This window comes from Nothoprocta perdicaria, unplaced genomic scaffold, assembly GCF_003342845.1.
Source record: "Nothoprocta perdicaria isolate Ctin4 unplaced genomic scaffold, notPer1 scaffold_6, whole genome shotgun sequence".
NCBI lineage: Eukaryota > Metazoa > Chordata > Aves > Tinamiformes > Tinamidae > Nothoprocta > Nothoprocta perdicaria.
In genome coordinates this window covers 677782-689755 of record NW_020455865.1, presented here as the reverse complement: position 1 = coordinate 689755, position 11974 = coordinate 677782, and the positions used below count along the sequence as shown (strand labels likewise).

At 57.0% G+C, this 11974-nt stretch overlaps 1 protein-coding gene across 1 annotated transcript in view; it reads right to left on the bottom strand.

The window, feature by feature from the left end:
- Positions 1 to 6882: 6882 nt before the first annotated feature.
- MAPKAP1 (mitogen-activated protein kinase associated protein 1) overlaps positions 6883 to 11974 on the bottom strand; it is a 67140-nt gene continuing 62048 nt past the window's right edge. The window contains exons 10-11 of the mRNA XM_026049284.1: positions 8645 to 8742; positions 6883 to 7916 (exon numbers count right to left, since the gene is read on the bottom strand). Coding sequence (XP_025905069.1) covers positions 7791 to 7916; positions 8645 to 8742 — 224 coding nt within the window. The 3' untranslated portion in view covers positions 6883 to 7790. The remainder of the gene's footprint in view (positions 7917 to 8644; positions 8743 to 11974) is intronic.

Sequence of the window (11974 nt, the reverse complement as noted above, 5' to 3'; positions counted from 1 at the left end):
TATTTGATTATTACTTTAACATATGGGATGTTAAGATCAATGTACTAAAGTTCCTTTAGTCTTGTAGTTTGGGTTTTAGTTGAGGAGAATATTTGGCCTTAAATCAGTCTCAGTCTCATTCTAAGTTTGAAACGTGGCACGAAGACATAAGTTGACAATTACCCTGTGCATTACTTTTGTTTGCAAACTTGGCACGAAGGATTTCATCATTATCATCATCATCATCATCATCATCAGGTCTTTCACATTTGCTCTGTTATGGAAAGGGCAAGACCCATTTCCTTCACTGCTTGTTTTTTTTTTTTTTTATGGGTAGAAAACACAATTGGAGTAAAATGTTATTAAGAAAAAGTATTTCTGTGAGCCCCAGATTAGTTGAGAATCTTAACAGCAGGATGGTCCTTTGCCTTTTACTTTTTAACCTACTTTACAGATCTTCTATATAGTATTGATATAGTCAGGCTTTCCAAAGAATGAGATACCTTGCAGTGACGTCAACCATATTTTTCTCCCTGATGTCCCATAGCATTTTGTTTTAAAATGATAAATTACATGTCTAGGAAGTGATGTCGTTAGGTTTTGTTGTGCTGTAGTAAATGTGAAAAGACTGTGCATAAAGGACCAAACCGTACCAGAACTGTTGCCAAAAGCTTGCAGCGGCCGCGCACACTTGTTGCTCCGTACGTGGTGCTTTCTGCTGCAGCTGCTTCAGCCACTGAAGGAGGAGCTGAGTGTTTGGGGGGGTGGGAGGGGGCCGGAGCCTCAGCCGCTGGCTGCAGGGCCGGGGCTAGCGCGAGCAGGGAGGAACTGCCAGCTGAGCGTTGGCATCTCCGGGCCTGGTACTTTTATAGAGGTGGAAAACTGAAAGACAGACACTGGTTCTCTCATCTCTAAGAGTTTGTTTTGCTCTTAACCCTGAATGAGATTTCTCTTTAAACTTTTTTTATCCCCTTCAAGGAGAACTGGAACATGTATGGCCTGTTAATTATTTAAAGCTAAAGGTTTTTGTTTTGAGGAATTTCTACTACCCCACGCTGAATGTAACTGCCACAGATTTCAGGAAGAAAGCCGGGCGGCGGTGGGTCCCCGCGCGGGGCGGGGGCTCCGTGCGGCCTCGCGCTCCGCAGGGCGCCGGCGGGAACGGCGCCCGGCGCCGAGCGCCGCGCACCCCTGCAGCCCGCGCGGCGCCTGCTGCGCTCCCCGTGCGTGTTCTGTACCCGCGAGCTGTGCTTTACCTCTGTTCAACAAGCTCTGTACTGCCTCTCCTCGTGGAAACTGGTGAAGCCTTTACAAACCGAAATGAAAGAGCTTGCACAATCTTGTGTACAGGAACCCCATCTTGTCTCTCACGTGGTTATCAATGTGTTATCTGTAAGAGCTGATTAAAGGGAGAGTAGTTGCCTGGCTGGGTGTCGTGTTTGTGCACGGGCGCGGCGGGGCCCCCACGCGCAGCCCCGGAGCGGCCGCACGCTCCCCGGGCACCTTGGAGCCGCTATCGCTGGGGCCGGGCTAGCGGACACGGGGCAGCAGAACGGCCCGCRCTGACGGCCGGAGCTGCGGGCCGGGCAGGGGCCGGGGCTGGAAACCACGTCCAGCGGCAGGATGCCCCAAACGGCCAACAGCGACTCCCTAAAGCGGCGACTTTTCCAGGAAAAGGGGCTTCGACGCCAGCACATGCTCGGAAAGAAACCACCCCCTTTTTATTATTCTTCCTCTTACTATTTTTACTATTCTTCTTCTTTTTTATTATTAATAGTATTTTATTAGTAGTATTTTAATAATAATTATTTTATTGCCATTATTCTTATAAATTAATTTCTGAGGGAAGCGCTTCCCGCGCCGCGGGCCGGGCCGCCCCCTGGCGGCGCCGCCGCTCGGCCGCCCTGGCGCTGCCGGCYGCTCCCCGCCGCGCTCCTGACCTTCATTCCCGCTCATTTGCATCCGGCATTTTTCATCCGCTGGAATATGGTGTTCGGGGACCTTTCCATCATTAAGTGGATTTACAGCAATTTCCTTATGTGTTTTCTCCAAGGGATTCTGTTATGAGAGGCACATTAAATCTCCATTAATACCTCATTATCCGACTGATAAGATTACCATGATAATGAGGCAGAAATTCTAATTGTTTCACTTCTTATTGTGCCTTTCATTAAATCATATACCTGGAAGTTGCCGCCGGAGCCGCGGACCTGGGCGCAGAGGCGGCCACGGCCCTGGGGGCTCCCGGTGCCTGGGCAGGGCGTCCGGCCGCCCCCGCTCCCCACACGACCCCGAGCAGCCCTGGGCGCGCTGCGGAGCCCGCCGTGCCGCCCGAGCACGCGTGGCCGCCGGCGCTCTCCCGTGACCGCCGGGGCTCTCCCGTTCACGGAGCGACGCGCGGCCCCGCGGCTGCTCCGGCCGCCAGCGCATGGCCCCGCGCGCTCCGCAGGGCGCTGAGGCCATGGCCCCGCTCCGCGGCCCGGCCCGGGCCCTTTGCCAGCAGCTGCTGCCGCCCCACGGCGCTGCCCCGGCGCCCGTGCGCTGCCCCCCTGTCCCCTCGGCCCTTCTGTGCCGTCCCGCTCCCTGGGGCCCCGAGGAAGCCGCTTCCCGGGCCTTGGCTTTGCCGCCCGAACTGGGCCTCGACTCCCGCCAGGGCCTCCGCGCGCGGGAGGCCGTGTCTCCATGGAAACCGCTGCCTCGCAGGGCTGAGGCCGAGGCCGGAGGTGCAGCGCGGAGCAGGGAGACAAAGCGGGGCCGGAACCGGAGCGGGAGCCGCGGCGGTGCCGGCCCCGCGGGGAGCCCCACGCACCCGTCACCCTGCGCGGCCGCCCCGCAGACTGGGCACGAGCGGGACGCCCGGCGGGCTCGATCAGCGCTCGTTGGTGTTTCCCAGTGTAAATGGAGCATTTGTTTAATTACGTGTAAGCACCAATACATCCCGGCCATTATCTAAATCACTATTTTATTTCCTGGATGTGGTTTCATAATGCTGGGTTTGTGCTCCAGCCTCTGCATCATTAACAGAGAAGAGTTAATGAATATAAAAGCGTAAAGGCTAATTACACTTTAATTTACAATCATGGTCTCATTTTGGGACCTCATGAAATCTGTTTGGAAAACAATTTAAAAAAAAGCAGCTCAGAGAGGGTGTCCTGAGGGGCGGCCTGGCCGCGGGGCCGAGCAGCCCCGGCTGCGCCCCGGGGGGGCTGCATCGTCTGCTGACCCCGGCCGCAGCCAGCGCGGAGCCCGGTGTGAGCAGCGCTCACCCACAGCGCGGAGCCCGGTGTGAGCAGCGCTCACCCACAGTGCGGCGCCCGGTGTGAGCAGCGCTCACCCACAGCGCCGAGCCCAGTGTGAGCAGCGCTCACCCACAGCACCGAGCCCGGTGTGAGCAGCGCTCACCCACAGCGCGGTGCCCGGTGTGAGCAGCGCTCACCCACAGCGCCGAGCCCGGTGTGAGCAGCGCTCACCCACAGCGCGGAGCCCGGTGTGAGCAGCGCTCACCCACAGCGCCGAGCCCAGTGTGAGCAGCGGTCACCTGCGGCGCAGAGCCTGGCGGGGCCGCGGAGGCCGCGAGAGGAACTCGGTGTCGCGGCTGCAGCACTGACATGAGCAGAATGTGGTGCCGCGGCCGCAGCGCTGGTGTGCGTGGAGCACAGCTCCGCGTTGTGCGGGAGCTCTGCTGCACACGCGGCCGCTGGCGCCGGGCTCGGCAGTGAGCGGGGCTGCCGGGCGTCTCCGCGCCTGTGGCTGCACCTGAGGCCGGCGCAGGACGGCAGCCTCTGTTCCGCCCTTGCAGGCGGAGGCCGGAGGGCCGTGACTTGGGGCTGGCTGCCCTCACCCGGAGGATTTGGCTCCCCCGGAGCGCAGGGAGAGCGYGGGGGCACCGGGGAGCAGGGAAATGTGCTCRAAATGCAGCACAAGGGGACTTTGCTCAGCCCGAAAACACAGCAGCAGCAGCGGGTTCTGCGCCAGCCCCAGCCGTGCGGGCCCGAGCGCGTCCATCGCGGCCCCCGGCAGCACCCGCTCCCCTCCGTCCAGCGCGGAGCCCCCCAGGAGCCCGTAGCAGCGGCTGCAGGACCCCGCCAGCCGGGCCCTTCCTCAGCCGCTTAGCGCGCTGCTTTGATATTATAGAGAGCTAATTTTTTAATCAAAACGTCAAGTGCTGTTAAGCTAAATGCCCCATGGAAGCCAGGGCTYGATGCTACGCACTCACTTTATGAGTTAAACTTTTAAATTACAAGGACGAAACCAAATTTTCTGACAAGCCCTACTTTCCATAAGCCCTGCTGATGGGCGCTAATTATAGGGCACGCTTTATCAGCTGCCCCCGTTCCCCGCCCTTGGGATTCCCTCCTAAGGGGATTAGTCTGCCGCGGAGCGGGAGCGGCTCCAGCAGCCGGGCGGCTCCCGCGGGTGCGGCGGCCGCCTCAAGGTGGCATGCGAGGAGCGGGAACGGGGCCGGGGCTGGCGGCGGGCGAACAAAGCCGGCCCTGCCCTCCCGCCGCGTGGCCGGGCTGCGGCTGGCGGCGCCGGGGCTGCCCCGACGGCCCCGTCGCTCCGCAGCGACGCCCTGGTGGGGCCGCACACGGGCTCGCGCTGGCGGCGGCGCTCGCGCTCCCGGACGGGCCCCTTGCCCGGCCCGGCTCCCTCCTCCGCTGCGTGGAGCTGCTCCCGGCGCCGGGAAAGAGGCCGGAGCGCCGGAGCTGCTGGGCCCTGCGGAGGCCCCGGCGCCCGGGGGACGTTGGCGTAGCGGCCCTGGCTGCCCAGAGCCACCCCCAGACAGGCTCGTTTGTCGCTAAAAATCTAGTGCCACTTGTCAGAAAAATGAATAAATGACCACATTATTTTTTCATTTTGGAGCTCAGCATCTGTTTGTCTAATCAAGAAAGAGAACTGGGAAAGTCAACCAGGGCTGACGCACACATTTTATTTAACTTTTCCTCTGTCAAAGGAGTTTAAATGTGTAATGAACAGGCCATGGTGATTTGAAATATAATCCCATTACTCTGATGAGATTACCAAGGCTGTGAGAGTTCACAAATCATGCAGCGGATTCCTAGCGCCCAGCACCCTGGTGAGGGGTGTTCTGCATTTCAGCGGAGAAGGGGGGAGCCGAGAGCCGGTGGGACCRGCGGCTGCCCCGGGACGGCTGAGGAGCCGCAGCAGCCCCAGCCGGGGGACGCGCTGGGCTCAGAGGCCCAGCGGTGCCATGCGGGTTTGGTCCCCACCTACTGATGCAGCTGGAACYAGAGGCTTCCTCGCTTGTCCCGTGGGATGGCTTTGGCCTTGGTGACCAGAAAAAGCAGCTTTTGCACCCTGTTATCTACTGCTTTAAGTAATCCCAGCCCCTTGATGCAGCCGCCGGGACCCCGTCAGCCCCGCAGCCCAGATGCTGCTGCTGCCGCAGGGCCGGGCGCTGCTCAGGCCGGTCCCCTTTTCGCTGCATCGCGGCCCCGGGGGGCGCTGGGGGGGGGGGGCGGTGCCGTCCAGGCCTGGCCGGTGGCAGCAGCCAGGACACGGGGGTTCCCTGGGACCCTGCGTGGCCCTGCGGCCGCTGCCCATGGTGACACCACGTGTGGCAGCTGCCCGTGGCGCCCGCAGGTGCCCGGTGCAAGCGCAGCCTTTGCAACATGACGTGCAGCAAGTGCTAAGCTGCACAAACAGGCCAGGGTCCCTCTGAGCCCCAGAAATGAGGGAAAAATCAGGAAAACCTGGATGCTGTGGCACAGGCTGCGGCTCCGGCGCGCRGAGCACCAGGGCTGCAGCAGGCAGGGCTGCCCGGCGCTGCCGAAGCCGGGAGCGAACAGCTTGTCTGCTGACCCAGTTGAATGCCCATCTGAATCAATTAAATCTGCAGCTACCAGGAAGGACCAGCRCGGGCCGGCTCGCTCCGCTGCGCACCACGCAGGCGGCAGCGCCGGCTTAACTCTTTCTGCAAGGACAGGAGAAACGCTCGGGGTGGGGGAGAAGCTCTCAGGGCCCCCAACACTCGGCATTTCCCACATTTATGGATGATTTTGCTAGGCCAGGTGCTAACACGGCCCTGCCTGCTAAAGCAAAGTCATTCCCTGCCCAGCTGGGCCCTGTGGGYACCAGGACGAGCTGGGCGGGACACGGGCTGCTCTGGCGGCCCCGCGGACAACGGGGGCGAAGGGAGACGGGGTGAAGGGGGACGGGGCCGCGGGGAGGGCAGGGGCAGAGGCCGCAGGGGTTCTGCTGCGCCGGTGCCGGCCGTGCCCAACGGGGACCCGCAGCACTCGGTACCAGCCCTGGCAAGAGCGTCGCGGCCACAAGGACGACTGCGAGTCGCACGCAGCTTCTCCCGGGGAAAAGGCAGGGTTTAGTTCAGGTGAAAATAATTGAAACTAGGTGGCAAAAAGAACATTCACGTAACAACTTTAATGTTAAATAGTTCACAAACTTGATTAAAGGAGTCATTTACATTGCATTATTTGAAGGTTCTTTCCCCACTGCGTCTACGCTGCAGTTGTGCATATAAAATACATAAAAATGCAATATCGTACTATAAAATACTGTTTCTCCTGTTTATCCTTTGCTGAGTAATAATCATGGAAGACTGTACAGTACAGAAGGGCCTTCTCGGTCTGCGCCGGGGACAGAGGCAGCAGCTCCGYGAAGGTTTTGCCCACTTTCTTCCAATGGAACAAGCTAAAAGTTTAAAAATCGAGAACTTAAACATAACACATAGCTGGCAAGTAAAGCTCTCCGCCTTCGTGTTCATTCCTAGGCTCTAAGTTAAGGCTCAGAAAGATTCTTTTATACAAACGCAGAGCAGGAAGCTCCGGCAGGGCCGGTCCCGGCGGTTCCCCCGTTCCCCGCGGCAGCCGGAGCTCCCGGCCGGGCTGGACCCCGCGCAGCTCCAGCTCCCGCCCGCCRCGGGGAACGGGAACAAGGCCAGAACAGGTAGAAATCCCAGTACAAAGCAGATTTTCGCTTGCAGTTTTAAAGACTCCTCTAACACTAAAGAGGCGCAGGTGTTTCTCAGTCCTCGGGTGGGAGCTGCTGGAGGAGCGGGCGCCGCTCCGTGGTGCAGGGGGACGCGCTCCCTTCGGCGGCAGCCCCGAGCACGGCCGGAGCGTCCGGCGGCGCGGACTCAAGGCAGGGAAGCGGAGTCGGGTAACAGTGTTTGTGGGAAAGCAGAACAAAGACGCCCCAACTGTCTAAACATTTCTTCACAAACGAGCTCCTGTGCGAGGGCCGCCGGGTGGCCGGGCTGGCGGCCGCCTCCCGCACACGGCAACAGCCGTGGAGCCATCTGGGACTGCAGCCTCCCCCCAAGAACTGGGCATCGTATGGACCTCGAGAAAGATTACATCTGTTTATTAATAGTAAAAATGGATACATTTGTCCTACATTTTGCTTTTAGAAATCTGATCATGTCACAAGCAATACCTGCGTGTACGTGGGTGTATTACAGATGTATATAATTAATTTTAACCAGGCTGTGAAATAATATGTAATCACATCTCTTCTTGTGATTGTACATAATATACTAATTAAATGATGTCCGTCTACGTCATTCTCTTATTTCTAATCAAAGGAACCTGAAGCGTAACAGTCTTCTTTCCGGCTGATATGGCTCTTTATTTTTGTCACAGGGGAGACTTCCCATCACCAAAGAGGGATAATCTGCCAACCGTGAGAGACTGGATAATACAGATTTTCTTCCCTGGCTGCTCCTGCCTGTTGGCATCAGGAGCGCGGCAGTTCTCGCTCCCACCTGTCTCCGGCTGTCGGGAGCTTCTCCTGCTCCGAGCGAGGCAGGCAGGTCTCCTGCAGGCCAGACGCTACTGCTGTCCCGATTTCTTCTCCTTCTGGAAGCTGAAGCTTGTTCTCCTGCTCAGTTTCCTTTGTTTCTGAGCAAAATACTCTGCTCGGGCTGTGCTTGCTCGCGACTCCAGAATGTAGTTCACCTGGGGAAGAGGGAAGGGCCCTTGGCGTGGWGGCCGGGGCGGCGCGGCRGGACGCGGCGCCCGGCTCGCGCGGCGGCGGCTGCAGCGAAGGGTTTTACCAGCCTTCATAAAAACAGGTCTTTCATTATGATGTTTGCATACTCGTCTCGTCTCAGAGTTTCCCCGTGTTTTGGCACATTTTATTTGATGAAAGCATTTTTAAATGATATTTAACAAGCCTGCTATTCCCTAAATTTATTATCTCCAGTACTTTGTGATAATCGCATAGATAATTTTAATGGAAGGTTAATGCAAGAATCAAAAAGATAAAAATGCCCTTTGGTCCACCATTAGCTGGTTAATATGCTGTGGCTTAAAACTTGCACAATTTTATGCACTGTAGAGTGTTTCACTTTCATTGCATATTACAGCTTAAGGCATAAAAATATAGAGAATTTTCATGSTCAATAAAGCCTCAGTCTTTCTCACTTGATCATGTAAAAAGCCTAATTTGAAAAGTCTGATCTCCTAATGCTGATGGAATTGGAAATAGACTGGTAACTTATGCACAAAGCCAGAAAATGTTCTATATAAACAACTTGAGAACTTAAGGAAAAAGTACTGTTCAGTAACATTTTTCTCTTGAATATTCATATTATTCTCAGCAAATCTATCTTTTTAGGCTTCTCTGATGCAGGGTTTCCAATCTACCAAGTGTTCTGGCTCACAGGGGCTGGGGCCCCACTCACCTTCAGGACAATTTCGTTAACGGTAGCAGCATCGGATTCAAAGTAAAGGTGTTTGTAGTCGTGATTGCTTAGATATGTAAGTTTAAATATTGCATGACCTGCGAAGACAAGAGAAACTGTTGAGAATCTTGCCCCAAGTTTGGGCAGCGCGCGCGCCTGACAGAAGCGAGCCACAGATGGTGATCTTAGCATACCATCAGCACGCCAGAAGGGAGCAATGAAACGCTGACAGGCTTCTCATGTCATTTCAATTTAAGGCAAGTGGTGGCTTACAGGAGCAGCTGAACTCTATTCAATGAAGTTCATTTTCCCATCACATCCCCACTGCAGGAAATGCAAAAATCTATCAAACGGCTAGTTAGCTCCGCTCAGCGCGAGCCGGCGCCGCGGCCGAGCGGACACCCCGCAACTGCCCTGCGCAGCGATTCCCTGCGCACGCATCACACGAGGAAGACGAGCGTTAGGGTGCAAAGAAACGGCCACCTAACCCCGAATCACCGCTCCAAGGGCCTCTCCCCAAAACAGCACCCAGGCCTAGCCGAGTGCTCAGGGCGCAGGGAAATGTCGCGGTGATTCTGGAACAGACGCAGCCCGGCATTAACCCGAGCCAGGGCGGGCACGGAGCCGCTCCGAGGGCGGGCGCGGAGCCCCGGAGCCAGGGCGGGCGCGGAGCCGAGCCCCATCGCGTGACGGTTGCGGGAAAAAAGCTGAAACGGCCCTTCCTCAGGCAGCCCCGCAGGGCCCTACGTTCACGTGTCCACATGGCGCCGTTTCCTGCGTGCAAGATCAGCTCACTGGAAACGTCACCGGCACTTTGTCCACTCCCGTCCCGGCAGCTGGAATCCAAGACTTGCCGGCTTGATTTCCACTTCCAAGAGCACTTGGGTATGTGATGCCCTCTTCCCAATCGAACAGCACCCTCAGCAGTGGTTCAGAGATGAACACCAACACCAACATTTCTGTTCCTCCATACAGGAGTATCTGGTAGCTCAAGGTTTCCAGCCGCCGATGCTGGGAGGGAAACCAAAGCCGACCCTGTGCTCCAACCAGGGGAGCGGCGCCCGTTGTCCTCAGGGTGCCTGACGGACACAAGGATGCGCGGTCCCCTCCCTGCAGCCCTGCCCCGGGAGGCTCCCGCAGCCCGCGGCAGCCCTGGCAGGGCGCAGAGCAGCTCTGCGAAGCCCAGGCACTTCAATCCAAACAGCTGAAAGCAAARCTGCAGTTTTTAATCATAGTCACAAACTCTTTTTAGCACAGACCTAGGCTAAAAAGTGCTCTTGCCCAGAAAACAACAGGATTATGTGACTTTGTAAAATAAAAACTAATGCTTTTCTACCACATCTGCAAGAGCAGAAATGTTCTCCTTCCTCCCCTGCCCATCCCCCCAGCCTGTATGAAAGGGCTCTTTCTCTTTTGCCAGTGCCGCCCGTTAAAACTGAACTGCTCAACTAAATCACTAATTAGACGAGAGATGAAAAGAATATTCATGAATTGGACAAAACAGAAAACAAACACAGGGAAATGCAGATTTATGTTAATTTTTCAATATACCTTGATGATTGCTTTGTCATTACAGAGCCATAAGGCAGAAGTCAGGAATTAAGAGATATTGGTGCAGTGAATAGCTAGAGAAAACCCTCTCCGAAGAACAAAAGACTCATGGGCATCGTTTGACATGTCGCAGCTTTTCACCATTTCCAAATTTGTTACTTAACAGGACTAAATCCTGACATCTCTTCTTATAGAAGGGATTGCAAAGCGTTAAAAACAGAATAGCAAACAGGCTAGGAATTGGGCAAACAAAATAAAATTTACTTAAAACTTTCTGAATTCAATGATGTAATAACTTTATCAACCAGTGTTATGTTTAATCTAAGAGCCTGGGGGAGGGCTACTCTGCTGTTTTGAATTCCTAGATGATGCCTCAAGAATAACACTGCAAGCCCGGGATAGGGGCTGGGGTCCCACGAACATGCAAGAATCGCATTATCACGGGCACAGGCACCTTCGTCAGCCCCTGGGGTACAAGAGACCTTCCAGGGGCAGAGGAGCGTCTGTGTCGAGCTCCCCACGTGGAGCCACGGGGGCTGTGGCTGCAGGGCCGGCCCGGGGGGCCCCCGCCCGCCGCCCCATCCCGCCGAGCTGCCTCAGAAACGCTGCTCGTTGGCCTTGTTTCCAGATGTCCTGGAAGCAGAGGTGCAATTAAGAAAGTGCCACGTACCACCAGTTTAATGTCAAATTACGGGAACTATTTCCACATCTGGAATCTTTTTTTCAAAGCCTTTCATTTCTTCATTGAATTATTACCAAAGGCAGAAAACTAATAAAGATTTTTTTCAAGAATGGTGAGAACTGAGGTGGAACCCAGGGTTGCCCAAAACCTCTTCAGCAGCAACCTTGTTTTGGAAGGAGATGATAAATAAATCAGGAGGCACTAAGGAGCGTTTCCGCCCGGCGCTCGCCCCCGCGCCGCGCCGGCACCTCATCAATCACACGGTGTCTGCGCGAGCCGAGCCTTGTAAATGTCAGCTCCACTCAAGCCCAAGGAGAAGCGCATCAAAATGCGCCAAGGAGTTTTAATTGGATAGTGTAATTAAACTAAAAAACCCCAGCAGACTCGCTTTGACAGCAGAGATGAAGACCCCTTTTAATAGGGCTGCAGAACATATTTGTTAGGAGGAGGAGGGAGGGCAGTGCTGCTCGGTGCCGCCGCGCGGGGTGGCCGCCGCGCGGGCACCGGGATGGGGCCGGGACGTGCCCGCCACGCGGCCGCTCTCCCGACGTCGAGGGAGCCCCTGTGCACCCGGGCTCTGGAGCAGCGGGGCGCTCAGAGGCCGCCCGTCCCTGCAGGCATCCCCGCTCCGCACGCCCCGCGCACCCGGACGCGCTCCTGCGTCCCGTGACCTGGGCTCTCCTGCCGGTGACGGCCGGGACCCCTTGCTCCCGCCCAGGGGCTCCCTATGGCATGTCGGGAGCCGGGTTAGTGCCCTGCCCGTAGGGCCCTTCCGTGGCTTCGCTCGACGCGCTGGCCGTCCCGCGGGCACCGGGGGTGGCCGCCAGCCCAGGGCGCTGTGTGCGCGGCCGGGCAGTGAGTCCCGGCCCGCTGCAGGCGATGGTGCCGCGGCCCCAGTGCAGCCCCACTGCAGGGTGATGGTGTCGCAGCCCCAGCGCAGCCCCACTGCAGGGTGACGGTGCCACGGCCCCAGTGCAGCCCCACTGCAGGGTGACGGTGCCATGGCCCCAGTGCAGCCCCACTGCAGGGTGACGGTGCCGCAGCCCCAGCGCAGCCCCACTGCAGGGTGACGGTGCCGCAGCCCCAGTGCAGCCCCA